Genomic DNA, 27,630 nt, shown 5'->3' with positions numbered 1-27,630 from the left:
TGGAGATGGTTATGGATATGGGTATGGTTACGACTATGGCGTTAGGGTTAAGGAAGTTTAACATTGGAGATGGTTATGGATATGGGTATGGTTACGACTATGGAGTTAGGGTTAAATCTGCAGACATTGGTGCGTTATCGGTAACCATATAACAGCTGATAGCACCAACTTTATGGGAATCAGCTGATTACGTTAGGGATACGACTACAGCGATACGACAAACGGCACCAATGACTCCGCTTTAAGGAAGTTTAATTAGCCCTAAAATCAGAGTACGGTCACAAATCACACAAGGGTAGGTAATTTGTGGAGTACGGTACAGTTTGTACATTTTGATGTCGGAAAACATATGCCCCTATTACGGTTTACAACTCAAGTCTCTTTCAGTTGAAAAGTTTCAACTTGTTATTACATATTACAACTCAACCTGTCAAAAAAAAAATGTCGGTTGAAGTTGCCTAGTCTTACAACTTTTTGTGGCATACCACTTACAACTTTGTGTTGGTGTAGTTGTCAAAGACAACAAAATCTGACAACTGATTACTACCAGTTGTCTCAGAAAATTTTGAAGTTCTTTGGAAAAAATAAAATAAAAAAATGGAAAACGGGTAGTTAAATCTTTTAAAATTATTTTTAAAAAATTGTATAATCAGCAACTTTATACACATTTATTGAAAATACAAGGTTTCAACCACGGATTACATTGAAAAACTTATAGACCTTGGAGCGACATCCCGAAGATGGACGAGGCAACCCGCAGTTTAGATGCAGCCAAAATAGGTGAAATTATGCGAACGTGAGTCCCATCGATACTACCCAATACTCATGGGAATCCTGTTTTAGAGTCAAGTTCGACTTTTGAAGCACTTTGCTCCTCTGAAGTCATTTGGTTTTAATCCATTCCCACAAATATTCTATATATCTTAAACCTCTCTAAAAACTGTAGATGTTTTCCAATCCAACACTTCAATAATTTCCACAGCATTCTTGATAGCTGCCGTCAGCAAGGAACGGAGTGCAGCGCATAATTTTAAAATAGGGATACAGCCGTCCCTAGAATGAGTTTGCGGGAATAGTCCTTAACTTTGATTAGTAAGAAGCAAAATGCTTCCTAACTTAACCGAAAATAACTTAGAAATCTGCGAAATAACTTTATTAGAAGCTCACCGTTTGTCACTAAAACGTTTTCTTAATATGTGCTTGGTAGTTCCAAGGGATTGAAGAGATCACGCGAATTTTTTCCCCTATTCGCGACATGTTAATTTTGTCACCACCATTTTTGTCATTATAAAATAAATCTAAGCTAATATCCATTCTTGCTAACCTGTAGGTGACCAATTCTATTTCAATTTTCTCGGACAGCCAAGCCGCCATAAAATTCCTGCAATGCAGTAACATCTCGTCACTAGTGACGTTGAAGTGCAGAGAAACCCTTAACAAGCAGCCACTTCAACCTTACCTAACCTAAGCTAATACTCATTTTGCTTTAATAATAAAATCACTTCTGCAAATGCTTAACTTTCCGCTACAAATTGATCAGCTGTTCATTTATCTGTCAAATAATCACTATTTTAGATTGGCAACATCAATGAAACTTCAAATGAAATAAGTCGTAATTCGTAATACCAAACAGGAGATGAGTTATCTGAAGGTTGAGTTGTTTTATTTACAATATAACTAAGTTGAGTTGTAAACCGTAATAGAGGCAATAGTTTAAGCGCGGTATCCACACCATAAGAAAACGTGGTAATTCTATACAACACATGACACTAAATACACGTCCAAAAATATCGGGAGGGTTGTCAAAATGCGCGATTTTGTTCCAGGATCACGAATCCGAAAACAATGCATTTTCTTGCGATGGATTGGGGTCCTCGCCATCGAGTATTGCAGGAAATGCGTCTCACAAAATGACACATTTGGTGCAGTGTAAAGGTACGCGCACATTACGCTGCGCGACACGTAGCGGCAGCGGCGCCTCACAGAGCGACATATTTTGGAAATTCATATTAAGCGGCAATCGAGCGACACATTGCGGCAAAAGTTTGTGTTTATTTTTGTTTGCAAAATGGACGACACAGTTTTTGAAGATGTAATTATTTCATTTTTGTGCGAAGAAGAGGAAAGGAAAAGAAAAAGGTCGTGGCTATGGGTCCAAGACATCTCATCCTCAAGATATGAAGAAGGAGAGTTCCACACTCTTTTGCCCAGATTGAAAAAAGATGGTGCAAAATTCTTTGCAAGTATTCTTATGAGGCAATTCACACCTAGCGGCAGCAGCACTGCGCGACACTTCCCAACGCGGCTTTTTTGCCTAGTTGATCAAATTTGCCGCGCTGTGCCTGGTCGCGCAGGTGTGAATTGCCTCATAAGAATACATGCAAAGAATATTTTGTAGAGCAGTGCAGTGCTGCGTAGTGCAGCCTAATGTGGCCTTACCTTAAATGTTATATAAAACCTTTTTAGCAATTGCGTGAAAACGGCAACACTGCTGTACAGCCACTGTTTCCGTTATTCTCATTTCGTTTCCGTTTCCTTACGCCAAGTGTTGTTTCCTACATTTAATTTAATTTTCAAATAGAAGTTGAACAATGGAGCTACCCAAATTTCCAAAAATAGAAGTTAATACAAATAACGATGAAGTAATGGAAAATCCTCTACTAGAAGAATTCCTTAAGGAATTACTAACTCACCTAGTAAGTAAGAGAAACTTCTTATGTAATGTACGTTAGACATTTTAATTCACTTTCATTAGAAAAATGATATCTCACGGTTGAATGCCTCTTGTGAAAAGTTAAAAAAGTCTAAAGAATATTTGCTAGCTTCTAAGGACCAACATCTTCGTGATATATTCACCATTACACATGGAAGAATGCCTGATTCCTTTCTATCACAGCAATTGTCTCAACATATGCAAACCGAAATAAAACAGTTTCGTATGGGTACACAACAAGTTGATGGGGTACTAGACAATTTCCAAGGAGATTATATAGATTGGCGTAGAAAATTGGAAGAGCAAGTGCGAAATACGCTTGGCGGTGATGAAATATTTGAGTTGGTAAATAATCGTGGGCATGACTGTCAGTAGCGTCACCACATTCCTATATATGTATTTATTATCTGTATATTTCAGTCCAAACCTGAGCTTGAGGTCAAAATTGAAACATGGAGGAAAAAAGCTGAAAATGCGAAAATAGAACTCAATGCTTTTGAGGTAGCAACAAATAATGAACATGCGCTTTTGGGAGATGGTATAAAAATATTGCAGGCGGAAAATAATATGCTAAGCTCTCTGAAATCCGAAATGGGGTAAGCATTATAGTTTCCTAAAGCGCTGTCCCTTATCGTCCCCCAGCGGGTTAGAATATACTCGCGGTAGGTATGCCTGTCGTAAGAGGCGACTAAAATACCAGATTAAAGGGGCTGTGTAGCGCAACAATTCAGGCTGCCAGCGCAATATATAGCTTCTCCAAACCCAACTGTCAACCTCACCTATCCGCGGCGAATCCTGTTTCACTAAAAGACGAGGCTCTGGCGACCCAAGCTCCTCATGGTACTTGGGGTGGGGAGGGATGGATGGCCTGAAGGTTTAATGTGGCCATATAAATCGTTCCCGAGATGGTGCTGTATTACCGGAGCGTACCGGATCTGTATCCGGCAAAGGACCAAAACATCGATAACATTCCCCAAAGCCTTATCGCTACAACAACAACAACAACATCGTTCAGAAAATTCAATCCTAAATTTTCAGCAATTTGTTTTTGTATAATTTACTTCTTTACTTTCATTATATTTCATTTGAGAGACGAAAAGCTACTTCCTTTTTGAAATCAATTACAACAAGAAATTCTCTGCTCCTCACTGCTAACTTAGGCAAGCCAAACTTAAACATGGTCGGCCGCTTTGGTGTGGGGGTAACGTGCTCGCTTGCCAAATCGAATATCCTGAGTGGGAAAAGCAAGTAAAAACAAGTAAAGGTGTCTAAGTTCGCGTGTAACCGAACATTATATACTCAGCGTGAGCTTCAATTGTACATTTCATTTCAGATAAATTACTTTTCCACATAACACGTGGCACCGCCTGTTTAAAAAAATGTCTCTCCATTTCCTCTTACAAAAAAACTTGATAAGTGAAATATCATTGATTCAAAACTATTTTTGCTAAGTTATAGCTTATTATTCTAGTCTACGACCCTTTTAAACTTGTTTTATATCTAAGTTGCCGTGGTCTTTAACCGATCCCGTCCATTTTTACCAGAAATATTTTCTGCTGTAAGGAAAATATGCGTACACAATTTCATTACGATATGTTAATTTTGCTTCGAGTTATGGCTCCCGAAACATAGAAAATTTCTTAGTCGTAAAAGGGGCGGTGCCACACCCATTTTCAAAAAATTTAGTGTTTTCGAATTTAATGTTATAATTCAATTTAGAAAACAAAATTCTATTGACACAAATCTCTTTTTCGCTAAGATATAGCTTATTATTTTCGTCCACGACCCTTTTAAAAATCTTTTATATAAAAGTGGGCGTGGTCTTTAACCGATCTCGTCCGTTTTTTCTAGGAATATTTCCTGCTATAGGGAAAATCTGTGTACCTAATATTATTACGATCCGTTAATTTTTCTTCGAGTTATGGCTCCCGAAACATAGAAAATTGCTTAGTAGTAAAAGGGGCGGTCCACACCCATTTTCAAAAATTTTAGTGTTTTCAATTTAATGTTATAATTCAACTAGCAGAACCGGCAGACGTTGTTCTGCCCTAAATTTTTGGTCTATCTGCATACATTTTAATAAGCTTTTTCCGTCTAACTCTGCCCTCGCCCCTCTACACTCTTTCCTAATCTTTGTATTCACTCCTCCCTCCGTATTTTTCGCTTCATCTATCACCATCTTCGTCTCATTCTATCTCTTTCTCAGTCTTTTCCTTCTCTTTTCTCTTCTCTCAAGTTTTTCTCATTCTTGGTGGTATGTATTTTGTTCCAGTCCTATTCCGAGTCTCAGTCCCAGTCCCACTCCGAGTCTCAGTCTCAGCCTCAGTCCCAGTCCTAGTCCTAATCACAGTCCCAGTCCGTCTCTGGTCTACTTCCCGGAAAAAAACATCGGTAATACTAATATAGGCAAATTTATATACCAAATTTCAGGCAAATCGAATAGGACGTATGTAAATAGGTATGTGGGTATTAATTATTCATGTCTTTATTTCGGCTTCGCATGCATATTTATCAGTTTTGCCAGGTTGATGCGACTAAATCGAATATCACAATGAAAATTACTTTAAAGCTCTCAGCAACAGCTTTCATTTGATATCCATAATACACACACATTCTACGGGTATCCGGGTCCATGTTTTGGCCTATATCTCGAGACCCTAGTCACCCAGCGGTGTAAAACTTACTCTGTACTAAAACACACATCAACAGCTTCAATTTGATACCCATAATGTAAAAACACATTCTAGGTGTATCCGGGTCCACGTTTTGGCCTATATCTCGAGACCCTAGTCACCCAGCAGCATAAAACTTACTCTGTACTAAAGCACACATCAACAGCTTCAATTTGGTATCCATAATTTAAAAACACATCCTAGTGTTACCCTTATCCACGTTTCTGCCTATATCTCGAGACCCTAGTCACCAATAGGTATGAAAACCACCCTGTACTAAAGCACTCATCAACAGATTTCATTTGATATCCACATTGTATAAACACATTCTAGGGGTGCCCGGTCCACGTTTTGGCCTATATCTCGAGACCCTAGTCACCCAGGGGTACAAAAAGTACCCAGTATCAAAGTACTCATAAAAAGCTTCCATTTGACACCCATACTCTACAAACATATCCCAGGATTACCCAGGTCCACGTTTTGATCTCAAGACCCTAGCCAGAACGGGATAAAAAGTATGCCGTGTACGTTGCCTAGTTCTGAGCTACCTCTCCACCAATTTTCAGCCGGTTCATCCGTTCTTGAGTTATGCGTAGTATAACTAACACCACTTTCTTTTATATAAATATTTGAATTTTTTCTAAAAAAAATCATAACTCAAGAATGGCTAAACCGATTTAGGATTTCAAAATCAGCTAACCATCATCTCTCCTTCCTGTATCTTTCCTAAAAATTTCATGGCAATCTTTCTATCCGTTCTCGAGTTATGGAGTGACAATCAAAATGTACACTTCTTTTTATATATGTATATAGATTTAGAAAGCGAAATTCTATTGATACAAAGCTCTTTTTCGCTAAGATATAGCTTATTATTTTCGTCTACGACCCTTTTAAAAATCTTTTATATAAAAGTTGGCGTGGTCTTTAACCGATCTCGTCCATTTTTTCTAGGCATATTTCTTGCTATAGGAAAATTTTGTGTACCCAATTTTATTAAGATCCGTTAATTTTTCTTCAAGTTATGGCTCCCGAAACATAGAAAATTGCTTAGTAGTAAAAGGGGCGGTGCTACGCCCATTTTTTAAATTTGAAGTTTTTCCTATTTACTGTTATAAATCCACTTGGGAAATGAAATACCATTGATATAAAGCCCTTTTTTGCAAAGATATAGCTTATTTTATTCGTCCACGACCCTTTTAAAAATCGCTTATATAAAAGTGGGCGTGGTCCTTAACCGATTTCGTTAATTTGTCTTCAAAGCATTCTTTATAGTAAAGGCAACCTCTCTGCCGAATTTTTTTACCGATTTTTTTAACGATTTTTGATTTATGATTAATAATATTTGTAAAATTGATTTTATCACAAGTGGGCGGTGCCACGCCCATTTAAAAAAAATTTCCAAATTTTTATCAAGAGTCTCAATATCAGTCCACATGTCAAATTTCAACATTCTAGGTGTATTATTTACTAAATTATCAGGTTTTTTGTGTTTTCCAAAATTTTTTATATATAAAAAGTGGGCGTGGTTATCATCCGATTTCGCTCATTTTCAATACCAATCTATTCTGGGTCCAGGTAAGCTAGTGTACCAAATTTGGTGAAGATATCTCAATATTTACTCAAGTTATCGTGCTAACGGACGGACGGACGGACGGACGGACATAGCTCAATCAAATTTTTTTTTTTGACACTGATAATTTTGATATATGGAAGTCTATATCTATCTCGATTCCTTTATACCTGTACAACCAACCGTTATCCAATCAAAGTTAATATACTCTGTGTGCAAAGCACGCTGAGTATAAAAAGTTATTCTAAGCGGGTCGCCCCGCGGCAATAACTTGGCAAACACTCCGAGTGCATTTCTGCATGAAAAGCTTCTCAGTGAAAACCTATCTTATGTCTCGTCCCGCCAATTTGTAGAAAAAGTTCAAAGGAGCATAACGCAAATTGTAGTAGCTCGTCCTAAAATCTCTTCTGAGGTTATCGCGCCATGTATTTATATATTTATTCATTTATAATCAAATATTTATCACATTTAGTAAAGATATTTATTTTTTTATAGAGTTATACAGCAACAACTCATTGACCACCTAAAAGAAAATAAATTAAAATCACTGGAGGAAACTAATTTGGCATTACAAGAAATCACCGCATTGAAAAAGAAACTGGAGCTTTACGAATAGGCAGCGGCAGCGCTTCAAAAAAAATCTTCACTTTCATGAGCTTATAAAATTCATTAATTACTTAGTGCCATCTTTGAATTTACATACATTAATACATTTAATTTAATTACATTCAAGTCATTACTCTTTAATTTTGATACAAACATTTATACACAAAAACATAACTTAGTTTACATACACACATTAGTGGTATCATTATAATTATATGAATTCATCTTGACTCATAAGTCCTTATGCAATGCCAGCCAACGCTTAGCATCTACTGTCGCATCACCAAATGTACGACCAAATGTGAATGCTTCACCAGGCACATGACCAGCATATTTGGGAACCATACCAATTGTACGATGATAAATAACAAAATGTCCAGAGTTCGTACATGCACTACCAATGCCAGCATTCTCTTGTGGACACCATTCGGCACTACGTCTATGATGATAATTATTTGTAAATTCACATAATGCACTATTTGTTAATTGTTTGCTCGTTCCACCAAAACGCGTCAAAGCCATTGGTATGTGACCACCATAGCCTGCAAATAAAAATTAAAAGAAATTATGAACAATTTGACATACAATGTTTAATTAATTGTAATAAATAATAATTGGCAGTTACGCGTAGAATACGACATCCTTAATGCATTTCTTAATTACAGCAAAAACAATACAAGAAACAGAACAGTTTCAACTTGATAATTTCTTGACTTAAATTTTAAGGAATTTTTAAAGCTCCACAAATAGCCTGTTGGATCAATAATATTCTTAATAAGTGTTTGCAGTAAGTTAGTTATCCTAGCAAATTAAAACATTTTAAAATACAACAACAATAAATTGAAATTTGCCTCCGTCAGATATATGGCAGTTGATAAAGGGTAACGCTTGACAACCACATTTAATTACATACGAACTACAGGTATGAATTAACCCCTTCCGCCCCAGGTAAAACGCAAGTGTACCAGCAGCAAACTCACTACAATAACAGCACGCAAATAGACGCACATCAGCACGAACCCCCAGCGGGTTAGGGGGTTAGAATATACCCGCGGTAAGTATGCCTGTCGTAAGATGCGACTAAAATACCAGATTCAAGGGTTGTGTAGCGCAACCTTTCCAGGTTTCCAGCGCAATATATAGCTTCTCCAAACCCAATTGTCAACCTCACCTTCGAGCAACAACAGCGGCAAATCCCGTTTCACTAACAGACGAGGCTCTGGCGACCCTAAGCTCCTCATGGAACTTGGCGGTGGGGAGGGAGGGATGGCATGAAGGTTTAATGTGGCCATATAAATCGTTCCAGAGGTGGTCGGGCTAGCACCTTAATAGAGCTGTGTTACCTGAGCGTACCGGATCTGTATCCGGCAAAGGACCATCACATCGATAACACTCCCCAAAGCCTTCGGGGAGCAACCTTATCGCTACAACAACAACAGCACGCATACCAGTTTATAACGCTCTGCTTGTAGGCTTTCTCGCAGCTATACAACATGGAACTCAACTATAAATAATTTTCTTCCGAGGAGATTATAGCCGAGCTTTTTTCCAACTTGATAATTTTTTAATTTTCCTATAAATTTGCGGACCTGCATTTCCCACCACAAATAACATTTCCTAAGTCAAATGAGTTTTCGCTGACTGGGCTAGTTGTTTTTGCTTAGCATCATTTTGTTAATTAAATTAGACAAATCGGCATATAGGCAGCTTCTTTTACTGTTAACCGCAAAAACACTCCCGAAAGTTTAGCGGAGTGTCGAGGATGTGGCTCAGCCCTTTGCCGGATATGAATCAGTATGATCCGATACTGACATCTGCTGGAACTAGCCTTGGCCTGTATTACGTGTTACGATCCGTGATCGAAACTCATTTCTTAAATCACAATAGCTCTGAAATGGTGGATCGGATTAAAGGCATATTTGAACAAGTGACAAATGGTACTCATTAGAACCATAAAGTATTATTATCTTTAGAAAAAGTTTGACAGTTGCATAGTTATCGCTTGAATGAAAATGGCTTTCAGTCACTGATCATAACACATAATACGGGCCCTTTTTTGTATTCTTCAAACCATGGGACCTTTTGATTTTAGTCACCTCTTATGGCAGGCATGCCTAATGCATGAGCAGTCTAAGCTTGCAATCCGCAGGAGGTGTCAATATAATGTTTCTGGTGGACATTTGGTAGACAACAATAGTTCATAATACAAAAAACATAGTTAAAAGTATGCAAATCACAAATACGCTAAGAACCACTTTACGTCAAAACTATTTTCAATTCAACAATAAAATATATAGACAAACAAACAGTCTTGGAATGGGAAGCCCCAAATCAGCCATTCTTATGGAAGTTTTCATGCACAATCTGGACGAAAAGTACATACAGGAGCTGAACTCTAAATTAGGCGTGTCATTTTATGCTAGATACATGGATGACATAATATGCATAAGGACGCATGGTGAACCAAAAAGAAATAATGAAAAGGAAAATAATAACACCTGGACGACTATGACATATACTGGAAAAGCAACATATAAATTGGCAAACTTCTTTAAAAAATACAACATTAACACAGCATTCAAAACATCGAACAATCTGGGGCGAAAACTAAGAACTAGCACTAACTCAGAGGATCCGTTTAGCAGCCACGGCGTATACAAGCTTACCTGCGGATGCCAACATAGTTACATAGGACAAATAGGACGGAAAATAAGAACGAGGTTCAGAGAACATATTAGAGATTTCAACAAAAAAATACGCAATCCAAACATTATACCAGAGTCTAACTTAGTGAATCACATGGTCGATAATGAATGTTCGCCAGCAAACATCAATAAAACAGTTACGGTTCTTCACATACAAGCAAAAGGCCGACGTCTCAACGTACTCGAAAACATGGAAATCTACAAACATATAATAATAAAAAAAATATTAGACGGTAGAATAATAAATGAACAGATAAACACAATTTCTGACACAATATTCGAGCCTTTAAAACTTGTTTACAAGAAATAAAGTAATCACACAGGTATAACAGACAAACACACAACAACAAATAAACACGAAACAATTAACGCACCAAAACAACAAACCCACAAAGAAGGTCAAACGACTAAAATTACGGACTTTTACCTGCCTCAGTCAGCCACACAAATCGATTAGTAAAACCCACCCTCGGTTGTGAATGAGCACACATCACATGCACATATCTAAATATACCCAAGCATCAATTTTGACAATACCTGTTCATGTACTTACGAACTATAAATACAGGACAAACGCCTACAACAGATGAGAACGAAAATCGACACTGATGATCGCACAACGCCGAAACCGGTTTGTCTGGAAACCAAATTTGACAAGGGATGACGGAAAATCGTTCCAATATACATCGTTTCTGGTAGACTTAGACAGTGTCTACATCATATTTATTGAGTGCTTCTTCAGTACCCCACATCGATGCGGATATAACTTGCACCGTTGTATGATGAGGATTATGAATTATTATCTTCCTAGGACGTTAAGCTATGCCAGCCGTATTTTACCAGCGAAGGCGGAAGCGTATTTCTTCGTCTCGTAACGTAATGGAGCTATACCCAACAAAGGACCATCAACATCGATAACACTCACCAAAACCTTAGGGAGTATTTTCATCGCTACAACAACAACTTCCTCTCAGCAATTTCCAACTTTCTGAAGTACTTATTCAGAATTCAACTGCGGGCCTACCGCCTAACCTAACAATTACTTACCGTTAAGTATATATTTCTCTTCGTCATCATTTTCCATGAAATGTGGCACAGTAAATTTAGAGTACGGTTCCTTCTTTTCTACAAAATTACAATCAATCATTTCAACAGCTTTAGCGCGTCCTTTAACCGGTATTAGAGGAGCGCGATAGCGGGTATGAGGAAGCTATACAAAACGTATGAAAGGAAAAGAAGTTGAAAATTTTTCACTTGTTGAATCTTCCCACCGATCTGACCACTTACCAAACGTTCATTCATTTTACTTTCGAATAGACCAAAACCGCTACCCAAAATATCACGATGTTTTAAATTTCTTCGTTCACACCGAAGTTGCTCCATCAATAGTTCATGCTCTGCCACACCAGCTGTAGCAGCAGCATTATACCGCTGTCCAGTCTTCGAGGCCAAATTTGGTACAAAACCATCATAACCAGGAATGATGGGATGGCGGTAAACTGGATCTACAAATTGTTCACGTCGTTTCAGTAATTTTATCTCAGGTGATGTGGGATACTCCAACGAGATAGGTGGACGATTCGAAGGTGTTACAATTAGCTCTGGAGCATGTATGACACATGGATCAATGAGTAATTTATGTGTTAGTTTACCATACGTTTTGCCAGCACGAAAACGAAATTGTGGGCAATGGCCGGTGTAGCTGAAACGGTTGACAATTTTTGTGGGTTTAAAAACGGTTTGGGAAGGTTGGATATACAAATGTTATGACCTAGTGTAGCATTATGCATTATGCCCTCCTATGCCAATGCAGTTGTAGCATTATGCATTATGCTCTTCTATGATAATGCATTTTATATGCATATATAAATATCGACCACACACATTCATATTGTATTTATATTACAATATCGACCTACATAAATTATTTTAACCCTAACACAGCGGGAGTTCAACATCACATACAAATGCCAACAGCAAGATCCATATCCGGTTACGTTTAACTGGCGCATTGACCAATTCGTTAATAGCGTGACTGAGCGTCAATGACAGTTTGTCAATGTGTCTGCCAAAATATGTATACAATAACAAATATCTAAAATTAGGTCAAACTAATATGCTGACACAGAATGTATGCATTAGGAATGTAGATACCTAGTGTGTAAGTATTAGTGTAATTACGTATGTGTAAAATAGAAAATTTTGTATAAAAAGAAAGGCATTTCTTTAATAAAGACAATTACTTTTGTTTAATAATAATAATAATAAACTCAACGGATTAATACCATCCAAAGCCCGCCCAACCGACACGAGGGGCGCATCCGCATGGCGCACGGATTTTGTTTTTGCCGAGTTGTTGATAGGCGGAGGTTTGTTAAGCGTCGAGATCTAAAACTGCTCAGCTACAGAATAAAAATCATTAGCTGAGTATTATACATAACAGTAGGAAATTATACATAGAGTAAATTGTTAAATAAGTTAACGCTTTTAGTATGGTAGGTTGAACTGGCCGGTCCATGAGGACCTCACATAGACCGATTGAGTCCGTAGTGTTACCAGAAGTTTGTTTTAACGACCAAACTGAAAAACCCTATCAAAAACCAGGACCTATGTTATAAAATAACTCCGTCCTCTTGGCAAATACTAGAAGCTTCCTAGGGCTTAAGCCACTTGCTGCTTCTAGATCTGACAGCTGTATCACTCCTAATAGCTGGAGTCTTAGCCTGGCAAGTGCAGGGCACGAGCACAGAACGTGCTCGATCGTTTCCTCCTCCAACCCGCTCTTCCTACATCTGCTATCACTGACCAAGCCTAATTTAAAGGCATGTGACGCCAGAAGGCAGTGTCCAGTCAGAATACCCGTCATAACTCTACAGTCCTCTCTTTTTAATGATAGGAGCAACTGTGTTAGTCTAAGGTTGTAAGACCTACACATAATATTCGACACTTTACAGCCCCGCGCTTTAACCCACGCCTTTCCCGCTTGGTCGATCATGTGCACCTCTCGCCTTCGCTTAATCTCGCCCAATCTAATTGGGACATCTACGGAGCAAGCTTCAAGGGATGCGCCCTTTTTAGCTATTTCGTCCGCTTTTTCATTCCCATCTATTCCCATATGCCCTGGGACCCAATATAGATGTATGCTTCTCCCTGTCCCGATTCTCTCCAGAGACTGCTTACACTTTAACACGCATTTAGATGCTGTGCTATGCGAGATTATTGCCTTAATTGCTGATTGACTGTCAATATAAAAGTTAACACGGTTGCAGCTTAAGCTATTCTCTTCCAGGGTTTCTACTGCTTTGGTTACGGCTAATATTTCCGCTTGGAATACGCTACAGTATTCCGGCAGCATGTAGGTTCTGCTTATTTCCGGAACAGCGCAGTATACCGCAGACCCTACTCCTTCCACTACTTTGGAACCATCGGTGTAAACATGTATCGCCTCGTCCGCCATTTGCGCACCCTTGCGCCAACGGTCCACCTCTATTGTGGCCTTAAGATCTCCCTCGAAGCTCAGATAGGGAATCATGTAGTCTGTTAGTCTTGTGATTGATGACGATATACTACTATGGCCATATGGTCGGCGCTCAAGCTGCCCCGAAGCACCGAGCCTGGTTGCGGTCGTTAACGCTTTGTTCTTTGCTACCGCTTTTAGTATATAAAGATTTTATTTTTTTTATATTTTTATTTTTTATTTTGTTACGAGTTAAGATAGGATAGGACAGTTTTCTTTATAGTGAATCCGTTATATCAAATAAATTCGAATGAGAGTTAAAATCATGACACTAACACCGAAAAGGTTCATTTAATTGGAAATTAGTTTTGCACTGCCTCAAAAGAAGAGGTTTGTAATGTCTTGACGCTCGTGATGGCACATTGAAGTTTACTTCGTTCAAAAGAAAGGGGCTAGAAATTAGACCATTCAGTAGTTTAGCCATAAATAATACGCTTAGCATTTCTCTACGACTAGCGAGAGGTTGAAGATTGATAAACTTTAACCGACTAGTATAAGGTGGAAGATTACACGCAGAGTCCCAATGAAAATTCCTTAAAGAAAAAAGTAAAAATTGCTTCTGTATTGGCTCAAGCCTATCTGCATGAACTTGATATCGCGGATTCCAGACTATTGATCCTTATTCTAGTATGGGTCTAACTAATGTGGTAAAAAGGGCTTTGGTTACATAAGGGTCACTAAATTCTTTAGACCATCTCTTCACGAATGATAGAACACCTCTAGCCTTATTGGCAGTAGTCATAATATGAAGGTTGAAACTAAGTTTAGCATCTATCGTGACACCCAAGTCAACAAAATAATTTACTGATACAAGGCAAAAATTATCAATTACGTAAGAGGCTGCTGTCACAGATCTCCGAGAGAGGCACATGAATTTACATTTATTGATGTTCAGCGGCATTAAATTCGCGTTGCACCAAGCAACTAAGCAGTTTAAATCCGCCTGAAGCAAGGGACGCTCTTCAATAGACGCATAGGACCTAAAAAGTTTCACATAATCAGCATACATTAAAATTTTATTGTGGTACATATATCGTTAATAAATAGCAAGAACAGAATTGGACCGAGATGACTGCCCTGTGGGACGCCAGAGGGAACATTAACGACATATGAAAGAGTATTTTTAAAAATTACTAGTTGCGTTCTACCACAGAGATACGAAGATATCCACTGGGTGAGACCAGGTTGGAAGCCAAGCCGATCCAGCTTGTGGATAAGCAAGGAGTGGGAAACTTTGTCAAATGCTTTACTGAAATCAGTGTAAATAACATCGGTGTGAAGATTTTCTCTTAATCAATTAGAAACATGAGTTGTGAATTCAAGTAGGTTGGTAATGGTAGATTTGCCTTTGCAGAATCCATGTTGAGAGTCTGCAATCAATGTAAAAATGGAAAATGTTAGCTGATTGGTAACAATGGCTTCAAATACCTTTGGGATGACAGACAATTTTGCAATTCCTCGATAATTTTCTACACATGACCTACTGCCGTTTTGTGCAGTGGTATTAGAAAAGATTCCTTCCAAGCAGCAGGGAAAACACCATGTTTTAGAGACATGTTGAATAAATCAGTTAGGGGCTGATAAATATGTTCAGCGCATCTTTTGAGAAAACATGTGGGACTTAGGTCAGGACCGTATTTATAAGATTCCTTCAAAGACTTTAAATATGTAAAAACCTCTTCTTGAGATATTGCTGGAATATTATTTGCATTAAGTGAGTAAAGTTGATACGGGTATTCATTAGACAAAGAAATTAATTCAGCGGAATAGTTAGATTTGAAAAATTGTGCAAAGAAGTTAGCAATATCTTGATCGTCGCTAGAGAAATCATCACGGTATTTCATACCAGAAGCAAACCCTTTAACGCTACGTTTAGAGTTCACTAAATCGTAGAAAACTTTCGGCTTACAAGTTATTTTCTTTTTCATCGCACAGAGATAGGTATTGTAACACTTTTTATTTAATTCAAAATATTTATGCCGGAATATAGAGTACTTCAAGTAGTCGGAGTGTGAACCCGTCTTCTTTACAGCTTGAAGGAACGCGATTTGCGTTTTATTTTTGTGTTCGCTACACATCAACGGTACTTATTTTATTTCTTTAATATTACACTAGATTAGAGCAATTCTAGAGATTGTGATACACTATAACATTACTAGCCAGTCCCAGTACTAATGACACGTCCGCATGACGAATGTTTTCATTCCCAAGCTCATTAAAGAATGGTGAGATGACCTAGAAGATTAGGTGTGGAGTGTTTCGCTTCTAAATCAATATAGCCAGATACTTTACTTTTGAAAAATGTTACTCCATGTCATGGACAGTGTGGAAGATCAAGCTATCTTGGTAGCTGCTTCAGAAGGGTTTTACCTCAACAAAGAATTCGTGTATACCCCTATCAGATGGTGACCCTTAAAGTCAATAAATAGATCTAAGGAGAGGTGATTAAAAATAATCAGGAACCCATCTCCACTCTCATTTTTTGCAATGCGATATTTTCAATCTAATATTAGTTTACTTTGGGTCGGTCAATAAATTGTAGTCAGTACTTGTACGCAGCCGGGTGAAGGAGCCATGCCATTCAACTAGCTCAACATTATCTATTCGGATAGATAGATAGATGTTGTGAAGTTAAGCACTGCGACCTATTGGGTCGGTCAATAAATTGTAGTCAGTACTTGTACGCAGCCGGGTGAAGGAGCCATGCCATTCAACTAGTTCAACATTATCCATTCAGATAGATAGATAGATGTTGTGAAGTTAAGCACTGCGACCTATTGGTCTGCCCTCATCCTCTTTACAACACCTCATCCAAGCCGGGTTCCCTGAGAAAATCCAGAATGGTTCTCGGCTTCAGAGAGTGTATGTGACTAAGTTCTAGTGTCGATGATCCTAAGTCTTCGTCTCGCGACTACATCGCATTCCATCAGGATGTGTTCTGCAGTCTCATCTTCGCGATCACAGAATCGACAGAGGCTACTAGACGATATGCCCAATTTATGCATATGGCTCTTTAGCCTGCAGTGTCCTGTGAGTATCCCTGTTAAAATCCTAAGGCTACTTTTTGGGAGGTTAATCATAGATTTGTATCGCTTTGGGTTGTACTCTCCTATTAGTGCCTTTGCCTGCCGAAGTCGTGGACTTTCGCGCCAGTGTTGTTCTCTGAGGCACGCCTCTTTTTGTCTAAACTCTTCCCTTATTGTATGTGATCCTATTGGCATGATGGGCTCAGGTCCTATTGACTTTTCGGCCGCTGCCAACCTAGCAAGCTCATCCGCTTGCTCATTACCATCCACTGCTCTGTGTCCAGGTACCCATGCTAGACGGATGGGTTTATTGACTCCTAGCCTGTTTAACCTCTCTACGCACTCAAGGACTGTTGATGATTTAATCTCAACTGAAGATAATGCCTTGAGCGCAGCTTGACTGTCGCTGAGTATAGTTATTTTCTCGGTGGTATAACCCCGCTGTAAGTTTATCTCTGCACACCGGCTTATGGCGATAACTTCGGCTTGGAAGATGCTCGGATATTTTCGGAGTGGTAGGGATATTTTGGTTCGGGGGCCGAAGATCCCCGCTCCTATGCCCTCTGGTGTCTTTGAGCCATCGGTGTACCATATTATAGTGTGTTCCTGGTGAACCGCTTCAATCCTGGAGGTGTCCTACATACATTTGTCCCCCAGCTCTAATTTAAAGCACTTCTCAAACTTAATTATCTTCCTCGTGCCATCTCTGGGAAGTTGGATGAGTGGAATCTGCTCCTTCAGCTTCTCCATGTTACGTGACTGTATCACTTTGCCTCTTCCACATTCCTGTTGTTGTTGTTGTTGTTGTTGTAGCGATAAGGTTGCTCCACGAAGGCCCTGGGGAGTGTGATCGATGTGATGGTCCTTTGCAGGATACAGATCCGGTACGCTCCGGTACCACAGCACCATTAAGGTGCTAGACCGACCATCTCGGGAACGATTTATGTGGCCACATTAAACCTTCAGGCCATCCCCTCCCTCCCCACCCCCAAGTTCCATGAGGAGCTTGGGGTCGCCAGAGCCTCGTCTGTTAGTGAAACTGGATTCGCCGCGGATAGGTGAGGTTGACAATTGGGTTTGGAGAAGCTATATATTGCACTGGCAACCTGAAGGGTTGCGCTACACAGCCCTTTGAATCTGGTATTTTAGTCGCTTCTTATGACAGGCATACCTACCGCGGGTATATTCTGACCTCCTATCCCACATCCCTCTTTAGCTATGCTTACTAAAGTACCCCCGGCTGCCTGCTCAATTATTATATGGAGAGGCGTTAACTCAAGCAGCACCTAACCATCGATCGGCATCCCTTTCGGCTGCTAATACCGCCTTACAGACGCTGCAATGGCTTGAAAAGATACCCGCTGTTGTTGTTGTTGTTGTTGTAGCGATAAGGTTGCTCCCCGAAGGCTTTGGGGAGTGTTATCGATGTGATGGTCCTTTGCCGGATACAAATCCGGTACGCTCCGGTACCATCGCACCATTAAGGTGCTAGCCCGACCATCTCGGGAACGATTTATGTGGCCACATTAAACCTTCAGGCCATTCCCTCCCTCCCTACCTCCAAGTTCCATGAGGAGCTTGGGGTCGCCAGAGCCTCGTCTGTTAGTGAAACAGGATTCGCCGCGGATAGGTGAGGTTGACAATTGGGTTTGGAGAAGCTATATATTGCGCTGGCAACCTGAAAGGTTGCGCTACACAGCCCCTTGAATCTGGTATTTTAGTCGCCTCTTACGACGGGCATACGTACCGCGGGTATATTCTGATCCCATAACCCGCTGGGGTAAAAGATACCCGCACTGCCATTCAGTTAAGACTCATATGTAAAGAGCACCTTAAAATAAGGGTAGATATATACCATCATATTCGTTTCACTGTGGGTTTGTTACTGTCAGTTTGTTATGTTTTCCGGCTATTGTTAGAACAATGTAATCTCCTTCGCGAAGACTTGGCAACCTGTGCCGTGTTAGATTTTACAGTAGACGTGATAAGACGCTTGTCGCAGCGATAAGTACACTCCCCGAATGTTTGATGACAGATTATTTCTCAACTTTTATAGTTACTTGTTGATAACTAGAGACCTTATGAATGTGCACTCCTAAAGGTTCTCTAAGGTAGAAAGGATGTTCGGCAGATGGTTCTGAAATGATTTACCTTTGTATATTAACATCTTTCTTCTTTGGATATGAAGATAGTCTTTGTCTTTGTCTCTATCCATCTTTTATTGAGATCAATTTTATCCGCTCAAAAATCTTTTCTTTACAATTTTACAACAACCATATGCACATTTTTTTCCAAATATTTGTTGACAGAAAAAAACATCAGTTTCTGCTTTCGGATTCGTGATCCTGGCTTCAGATCGCGTTGCTGTTGTTGTTGTTGTAGCAGTGCTTCGCCACACCCAATAGGTGCGACCGATCACAAATTGTCACCCCAGCGGGTTAGGGGATTAGAATATACCCGCGGTAGGTATGCCTGTCGTAAGAGGCGACTAAAATGCCAGATTCAAGGGGCTCTGTAGCGCAACCTTTCAGGTTGCCAGCGCAATATATAGCTTCTCCAAACCCAATTGTCAACTTCACCTATCCGCAGCGAATCCTGTTTCACTAACAGACGAGGCTCTGGCGACCCCAAGCTCCTCATGGAACTTTGGAGTAGGGAGGGAGGGAATGGCCTGAAGGTTTAATGTGGCCACATAAATCGTTCCCGAGATGGTCGGGCTAGCACCTTAATGGTGCTATGGTACCGGAGCCTTCGGTGAGCAACCTTATTGCTACAACAACAACAACATCACAAATTGTCATCAATATCCTCTAAAGGAAGTCCAAGGAAACTTGCAGTTTCAACAGGGGTGGGCCATAATGAGAGGGGTGTTACGAGGCGTTGGTTCCACATTACAATTAAAGAGATGGTTGGTGTCATGTGGGGACACATTGCAAGCGGGGAATACATTTTGTATGTCGGGGTTGATTATGGATAGGTAAGAGTTTAGCCTGTTACTGTATCCAGAACGAAGTTGAGCTAGAGTGACTCGCGTTTCCCTGGGGAGTATGCGTTCCTCTTCCGCAAGTTTTGGGTACTGTTCTTTTAGTACAGGATTACCCGGGCAATTCCTGGCATAAAGGTCCGACGCCTGTTTGTGGAGTTCACTGAGGTCCTGCTTGTTTTTTTGCTTCATACAGCTGAGTTGGCATATTTCCTCATAATGCTTACGGAGATGACTCATTAAGCTCCTAGGCGGTGTTGGCTCATCGATCAGATGTCTGCTGGGATGCCCAGGTTTCTGGGTATTCAACAGGAACTGTTTGGTTAGCATCTCATTTCTCTCCCTGATGGGGAGTATTCTCACCGCATTATGTAGATGGTGTTCTGGGGACATAAGGAGCTTTGATATGTAGAAATTAAACAAAAGTGGGGATAGGACCCCACCCTGTGGCACCCCTTGTTTAATTCTTCTTGGTTTTGATGTTGCGTTTCTAAATTGCACCGATGCCTGCCGACCTCGCAGATAATTTGCGGTCCACCTTTTAAGACATGGGGGAAGGGTATACCCTTCCAGGTCTTGCAGTAGCGTGCCATGGTTGACCGTATCAAAAGCTTTTGATAGGTCTAGAGCAACGAGTACTGTTCTATGGTGGGGTTTTTGATTTAAACCGCAATTTATCGCGTCTTTAGAAATGATATTTTTGGACGAGTTTTTAGCAGTTGTGAGATTAAGTAAAGAATTACCAAAACTCCTTACCCTGGTACGAAGTGTGGTTCTGAAGTAATCACCAAATCCATATTAGAAATTTAGTGCTTTTGCCTTTTTTTTATTTTACTGCGATTTTTGTTTCGAGTTTTTTTTTTTTGTTATATTTTTACACTATAAAATTTTGCTCACAATTTTTTGCAAATAAATTGTTTAACACACAGTTTTAATTTACATAAAAAAAACGTTGACTGTCCCAATTTTAATTTTTTTTGTTTGTGCAGCAAATGTAAACGTAAAAGAAAATAGATAGAAAATATTTTAATTTTTAATTTTTTATATTCAATACTTTTTGACTTTTCAACTTTCCACTTATATCTATTATATTCTGTGTATGCTACATTTTCTATTTTAGGCATGTATGCATTTTTGTGCTATAATTTAAAGTCCTGCCACTTTAAGCATTTCTTCAATATCTACCAACTTTTCACGTGGTTTGCCCAACGCTTTTCCAGCTTCTTGCTCAGCTTGATCTATGCGCTGCCAATGCGCCCAAGTTGCAGCACGGTCTAATTGTTTTGCATTCAAGCCTGGTTTAGTTTGTTTTATGTCCACCGTATTTGATAAAATATCGTCACATATAGTTTTAGCAACAGCAAATGCGCCATTCATTGTAGTCAAAATTACACCTGTGGGACCAGTTCCCAACCAGCCGGCTACGTAAAGGCCCTTGTTTACTACTTTGCTAACAGCATCCCTCAATACACGACCTATATTGGGAATGAAGTGGAATATTATGCCAATGGTATTAACTGAACTATGATTTATTACCATTCGCATTGTAGACGCAACCATTTCGCTCGTCAAAACAAATTCCATTATCAGCACAACTAGATCTGTAGCCTATGCTGCGTAGAAATAAATCAGATGGAAGATGCTCAGTTTTATCAGTGGGCACAGCCATATCGTTTTGGAGGTGTGTTACAGTTAATTCGATTTTATTGCCATCTATCGCTTTAGGCGCTCGCAAAAATATGGGCAGAAATTTTTTTTTACTGGTACTAGCCATCTTTTGCTCGGACAAACTTTTCAGCATTAACTCGGTTAGACGCTTGCGTGGTCGTGGCAGATTTGGTATTTGTTCAGGTACATCTGAAATATACAGAATACGTATACAAGTTATAGCTCCTAGCTTCTCTGACCTGGATAAAGAGGCAAATAAGTAGGTCTTACGCTATGAACGACTATAAACGCTTATGGGATTCAAGGGGTTGTTATGCACAATACAAAGCTTTATAGCTTCAAAGCTTCCGCAACCCAATTGCCAACCTCACCTACGGGAGGGGAATCCTGTTACAAATATGAATATATCATACGCATATTTAGCAGGCGAGACTCTGGCGAACCCAAGTTCCTCATGTAACTCCCGAGATGGTCGGTCTAGTACATTACTGGTGGTTTGTTTTCGGAACGTATCAGATCTATATCCGGCAGAGGACCATCAATATCGTTAACACTCCCCAAAATCTTCAGGGAGTGTCTTTGTCGTTAATACAACAAAATAAAAACTTATGCTATGTGGGAAATTGAAAAGTAAAGTGCTCCCTGTTAATGAACCAAGATCGTACTTTCAAGTATCTTATTATACCTGTCCTGATGCATCGCGCTTGTTGCTGCTTTTCATTGGAGTATGGTTTGATGTGGCGGGTCCCAAGCTCAGCGCACAACCCGCTCAGCGGGGGTGAAAATATTACTTGCACGTTCATATAGCGAGCCGCTTGCTCCAAGACAGACGCCCGTTTGCAGCCGCACCTAGAGGTGAACAGACGCTGCCGATGGGAGATCCCCCGGCTAGCCCTTGCCGATTATGTCAGATTGGCCTAGCCAGGTTCTCGCCTTCTCACATTAGTTCACCACTAAACGGATGTTTAGTGGCTACCCAGAGGAGACTTGCCGCAAGCGACCGGAAGTAGTGAGCTGCTTGAACCGCATGCAAAAGAATCGCTCTGGTCATTCCCAGGTGAATGGCGGTCAGAAGCTTGCCCCACTTTCGTGGACTTCTACACACGGCTCAATTGGGAACCAGCATCAACACTAGCAACAACACCAGCTCTGAAATACAGCGAAGAATCACTCTTGCCAATAAATGCTACTTTGGACTAGGTAGGCAATTGAAAAGTAAAGTCCTCTCTCGGCAACGAAAATCATACTCTACAAGTCACTTGTCGTACCCGTCCTGCTATATGGGGCAGAAGCATGGACCATGACAACAGCAGATGAAGCGGTTCTGGGAGTGTTCGAGAGAAAAGTTCTTCGAAAGATTTATGGATCTACGCGTTGGCGATGGCGAGTACCGAAGAAGATTTAACGATGAGCTGTACGAGCTATACGCAGACATCAACATAGTCCAGCGAATTAAACGCAGCGGCTGCGCTGGCTAGGCCATGTTATGCGAATGAAAGATGACGCTCCGGCTAAGAAAGTGTTTCTATCGGAACCCGCCAATGGAAGCAGAGGTAGAGGGCGGCCCCCACTCCGTTGGAAGGACCAGGTGGAAAACGATTTAAGCTCCCTTGGTGTAACTAATTGGCGCCGGTTGGCGGAAAGAGGAGCGACTGGCGCGCCCTTTTGGACGGCCATAACCGTTTAAACGGTTAAGCGCCAATTAAGTAAGTAAGTAAAATGCATCGCGCGGAATCATGGCCGGTATCGAAGGAAGGTGATCGCTTGGAATTTTCGAGAGAAAAATTCTTCGAAAATGTTATGGTCTTTCACTTGATGACAACGATATTTCCAAGGGAATTTAATGATGAGCTGTAATAGCTTTGTGCAAATATCAAAGTATATAAAAGCCCAAAGGAAAAAGACACCACGGCCCAGAAAGTAAAAGGACTACTTTCAGGAAAATATAATACTTTCTCTAGCCGTTTGCAAAAAAAAAAAAAAAAATAGTTATCTAAATCTCATTATAGGCAGGCGCATTTTATCTTACCTTTAAAGTCATCTTGTTTCCACAGCGTTTGCACATTCGGTAAATTCAACATTTCACGCAATTCTTTTATTGTGAAAGCAGCCTGCAGTGGACCGCGTCGCCCCACCAAATAAACACGCTCAACTTTGCTACGTGAAAGTGCCTCCAATGCATACTCAGTAGTGTCCGTTTTCTAACAAGAAAATAAACGCATGTATATATTACTTCAATTCCAATAACAAAGTCATATAAGTATTCAAAATATAACCAACCCGCAATGCATCCGTTGCACTGAGTAGCATACGCGCCACATCTACAGCAACATTACCTTGACCTAAGATTGTTACAATCTGTCCACTCAAATCGGGATTAAGATGTTGTGCACCGGGTAGGCCATTGTACCAGGCAACGAATTCACGCGCAGATACAACATTGGGCTGATCTTCATTGGGTATATTGAGCTGACGATCCATATCCGCCCCGTATGTGAGTAGAACGGCATGATATCGTTCACGTAAATCTTGTAAGCTAATATCCTTGCCTAGTGTAACGTTGCCAAAGAATTTAAAATTTTGATGTTGTGCCGTTTTGGTGAAAGTATTAATGACGTTTTTCACCTCAGGATGATCGGGCGCAACACCATAACTATAAAGTTTTGGAAAATATTGAAGTTATTGCTTTTGTGATATAGTGGCGATTGTAAGTCAAAACTAAACTAATTAAATTTTCAGTGATTATACTACATCTTAGCCTTTCGAAGTTTACTGGGTCCATTAGATTATTTGGAAACGTTATCTGACACAATATCGTCGCTCGCAACGAACATTAGTACGTTTCGAGTTCTCATGGAAGACAAATATGTTTCGTTATAGGCATGGTTCAGTTGTGTAAGTTTTCGACCCAAATACAGCGAAATTAGTTGCGACACAAATACATGAAATGTGAGTCTTCAACGCTACAAGCACCATTAAGGAACCAGCCCGACTATCTCATGAACGATTTAACAGACTACATTGAACCTTCTAGGCCATCCTGGCCCCAATCCTCTAGTTCCGTGGGGAACAAGATACGTTCATATGTATAATAGGATTACCCCCGAGTATGTAGAGTTAAGAATACTGTGAAACTAAAAACTTTGAATTGCGTTTACCAACCAGCTTCTTGATTTCATACGCGAGCACTACTTGGGATCTCAATGAAGACAAGGAGACCAGTAACTCTTTAGATAAGAAAGGCTTCGGCCACCATGAAAGCTTTGTCCTTCGCAACAAAAAACAATGACAAAGCACCCATTGCCTTTGATGACTATAAGATATTACCTCAAGAGTTTAATTGAAGATGAGTGATCGACATGCCTCAGTAGAATGCAGGCTAATCTTTTTTGAATAAGAGGTCTACAGTATGGTAGGGGTGTTCAACGCATAGCTTGAACTAAACTACATTTCACCGAATATATATGAACAAAACTTCAAAAAGATAAACAGTGGAGCTAGTACCAGAAGCCAGTACCGTACTCAATTGTGGAAACGGCTGTCCATATCCGTAACACTCCCTCAGCCTTCGCGATATATACCTTCACCACACTAGTTGTCAAAAGAACAGCTAAGCCAAAAAGACTCGAAAAGAGGGTGCCCTAAAGCAGTGTCCCTTTTTTAGATTTATTTAGTCAAAGATGAGTGGAAAATCAAGTCATATATAGCTTTTCCTCTGCACAGATTCTCAACCTCAGTTGTTGCAGTTGTAGCGATAAGGCTTCTCCCCGAAGGCTTTGGAGAGTGTTGTCGATGTGATGGTCCTTGCCGGATACAGATACGGTACGCTCTTGTAACACAGCACCATTAAGGAACCAGCCCGACTATCTCAGGAACGATTTAACATGACCGCATTGAACCTTCAGGTCATCCCTCCCTCCCCACCCCGAAGTTCCGTGATGAGCTTGGGGTCGCCAGAGCCTCGTCTGTTAGTGAAACAGTTTTCGCCGCGGATAGGTGAGGTTGACAATTGGGTTTGGAGAAGCTATATATTGCGCTGGCAACCTGAAATCGTTGCGCTACACAGCCCCTTCAATCTGGTATTTTAGTCGCCTCTTACGACAGGCATTCCTACCGCGGGTATATTCTGACCTCCTAACCCGCTGGTGAGTCAACCTCACCTACACGAGGAGATAACTGTTACAAAAATGAACGTAAACACACATAGACATTTTGAAGATGAGGCTACGGTGAGCCCTTGTTCCTGAGGAATGAGGGTTCGTGGAAGGAAATAACCCAGAAAGTTTGACGAAGTTATATCAAATCATTCCCAGATAGTAGAGCGAGTATCTTAATGCTAGTTTCCTGATAATGTCGGATCTATATCCGGAAAAGGGCTATAGACATCGATAACGCTTCCCAAAACTTTCGAAACGCTTTTATCTTTACACTAACATGATCAGCTCGATCAGGGACTCGTGACATTGGTGAGTTTTGTTAAAGAATGCAGGAATATTTCTTAAATTCGTGTATTGACTTCAAGTCTACCCTATTCGCATCTTAGTCAAAGGTATGCTACCGGCTAAAATTCATCGATTCATACCATCTTAGACGCGTCGAAAACCTCCTCAGGGAGAAAATACGAAGTTTTTTTCTGGCTGCATCGGTTGGCAGAAAATTAAGTACTCTTAACCGTGATGTATCTTCTTTACGCCACAGATGACCTTACAATTTTGAGAATGTATCCCAAATTATGACAACATTGATCTCAATAAAAATCACGGAATTTCTCCACTATATAAGTGGCATTAGCACTTGAGTATACTTGTCTTACCGCACTAAACCGAACGGAACTGGCAATTTCTCTATTATATCTACAGCACTGCTGCTAAGATGTTTGAGGACGTACTGTGCCGCATAAAAGCCAGCTGGTCCAGCGCCAACTATACAAATTCGTTTTGTAGATTGACTCCCATTCTGACTGGTGTTTGACCCTTTCCGCCTGATGTTGTGACAGAATTGTTTTGCATTTGATGTAAATGGTAATCGTCGTATGATCACCATAACACTGTTTTATGGCCTAAAATCTATGTCGAATATTGTCATTTGCTAATTTTTAGTTTATATTATCACAGTGCAAATTGTATCCATAGTGTACCTATACCAAGTGTGTTCACTAAGCGATAAACGTCAAAACTACAAACAGCCTCGCTCACCTGATGGAAATCTCAGGTCTAGAGTCGCATTTTTAGTCTCAACCATGGCGCAACGATACAAGGTGGCAGCATGGGACAGCTGATCATACCCTTTTTTTATTTGATTTGATACATCAACTTTCGGCGCAGTACGATTTTGACATTTGTCCATCGAATTTACAAAAACAAAATACATTGAATATTTATTTATGTTTGTAGGTATGTCACCATGCTGCCACCTTGTATCGTTCCGTCATGGTCTCAACGACAACATTTTTGACTACCAATCGTATGGACTTTTTCAATTTTTCAATCATTCGGAGCATTCGGTAATGGTATCCATTTTGAATTCGCTGTCATTCCGAATCCAGCGAGTGCCTGTCAGAATGCTTGACAGATAAGTCAACACACTTGTACTTGTACACTATGATTGTATCTTTCGCAAATTGATTACAATTTGCAGCTTTCGCAGCCCACAAATCACAAACACAAGATTGCGCATTGCGCATGTAAACAAAAGATCAGCTGTTTTTTATGGGCAATTTTGCCGTCATTTTCCTTTAGCTGTTGGTTTTCTCTCTTTCTTTCATTCGCTCAAGCAGTCAAATGTGACGTAGATGCGCGTAAGATAAGGTGACCTTTCATAAAAACACACATACATATCTACACTCATCTACAAAAGTCATCATCACTCAGATTTTTCCAGTTTTTACTAAGTTTTGCTTCGACATTATTTTCGATATTTTTATAAAAATATGTATTGTAACGATTTTACTGCAAATCCTCTTATTCGCAACTTTCTACTAACGTTCGTATCGCTAAATTGTTGAATAAATAACTCCAATATTTAATAATGCAAAATGGCCTTTATTAAAGTACTTCACAATAGCACTGATACCAATAGCTTGCTTAAATGAAACTGATTGATAGCTTAAACGAAACTGATTGTATAGCTTCTCATATGCGCGTGTATTTGTGAGCGTCACTTCCCCAATT

At 40.0% G+C, this 27,630-nt stretch overlaps 3 protein-coding genes across 3 annotated transcripts; 1 reads left to right on the top strand and 2 right to left on the bottom strand.

Moving 5' to 3' along the window:
• Positions 1-2,591: 2,591 nt before the first annotated feature.
• LOC137246130 (microtubule-associated tumor suppressor 1 homolog) lies at positions 2,592-8,100 on the top strand. Its single transcript, XM_067777220.1, has 4 exons — positions 2,592-2,696; positions 2,756-3,058; positions 3,134-3,309; positions 7,451-8,100. The coding sequence occupies exons 1-4, from the start codon at positions 2,592-2,594 to the stop codon at positions 7,569-7,571; spliced, it is 705 nt and encodes a 234-aa protein (XP_067633321.1). The 3' UTR covers positions 7,572-8,100.
• LOC137245411 (CIMIP2 protein GA14893) lies at positions 7,485-20,618 on the bottom strand. The gene is made up of 4 exons (XM_067776038.1): positions 20,549-20,618; positions 11,554-11,968; positions 11,314-11,476; positions 7,485-8,103 (listed from the first exon to the last, which is right to left on the bottom strand). Exons 1-4 carry the CDS (start codon positions 20,587-20,589, stop codon positions 7,793-7,795), a joined length of 930 nt encoding a protein of 309 aa, XP_067632139.1. The 5' UTR covers positions 20,590-20,618; the 3' UTR covers positions 7,485-7,792.
• Positions 20,619-20,757: 139 nt separating this feature from the next.
• Positions 20,758-26,581, bottom strand: dare (NADPH:adrenodoxin oxidoreductase, mitochondrial). Its single transcript, XM_067776037.1, has 5 exons — positions 26,274-26,581; positions 23,741-24,113; positions 23,490-23,661; positions 21,329-21,649; positions 20,758-21,267 (listed from the first exon to the last, which is right to left on the bottom strand). The coding sequence occupies exons 1-5, from the start codon at positions 26,501-26,503 to the stop codon at positions 20,939-20,941; spliced, it is 1,425 nt and encodes a 474-aa protein (XP_067632138.1). The 5' UTR covers positions 26,504-26,581; the 3' UTR covers positions 20,758-20,938.
• Between the last annotated feature and the right edge of the window lie 1,049 nt (positions 26,582-27,630).

This window comes from Eurosta solidaginis, chromosome 3 (assembly GCF_040869045.1).
Source record: "Eurosta solidaginis isolate ZX-2024a chromosome 3, ASM4086904v1, whole genome shotgun sequence".
NCBI lineage: Eukaryota > Metazoa > Arthropoda > Insecta > Diptera > Tephritidae > Eurosta > Eurosta solidaginis.
The sequence above is the reverse complement of the archived record's forward strand: the minus strand, read 5'-3'. Positions and strand labels throughout refer to the sequence as shown.

Excerpts from the sequence above, each read along its gene's own strand:
- LOC137246130 (XM_067777220.1), top strand. The coding sequence starts at position 2,592 with ATGGAGCTACCCAAATTTCCAAAAATAGAAGTTAATACAAATAACGAT. Across the intron at positions 2,697-2,755 it reads AGGAATTACTAACTCACCTA|AAAAATGATATCTCACGGTT; the intron begins GTAAGTAAGAGA and ends CACTTTCATTAG. Across the intron at positions 3,059-3,133 it reads GTGATGAAATATTTGAGTTG|TCCAAACCTGAGCTTGAGGT; the intron begins GTAAATAATCGT and ends TGTATATTTCAG.
- LOC137245411 (XM_067776038.1), bottom strand. The coding sequence starts at position 20,589 with ATGGATTTGGTGATTACTTCAGAACCACACTTCGTACCAGG. Across the intron at positions 11,969-20,548 it reads GAACCACACTTCGTACCAGG|CTACACCGGCCATTGCCCAC; the intron begins GTAAGGAGTTTT and ends CAACCGTTTCAG. Across the intron at positions 11,477-11,553 it reads GTAAAATGAATGAACGTTTG|CTTCCTCATACCCGCTATCG; the intron begins GTAAGTGGTCAG and ends CGTTTTGTATAG.
- dare (XM_067776037.1), bottom strand. The coding sequence starts at position 26,503 with ATGGTGATCATACGACGATTACCATTTACATCAAATGCAAAACAATTC. Across the intron at positions 24,114-26,273 it reads GTTCCGTTCGGTTTAGTGCG|TTATGGTGTTGCGCCCGATC; the intron begins GTAAGACAAGTA and ends AAAACTTTATAG. Across the intron at positions 23,662-23,740 it reads GTGCAACGGATGCATTGCGG|AAAACGGACACTACTGAGTA; the intron begins GTTGGTTATATT and ends TTTTCTTGTTAG.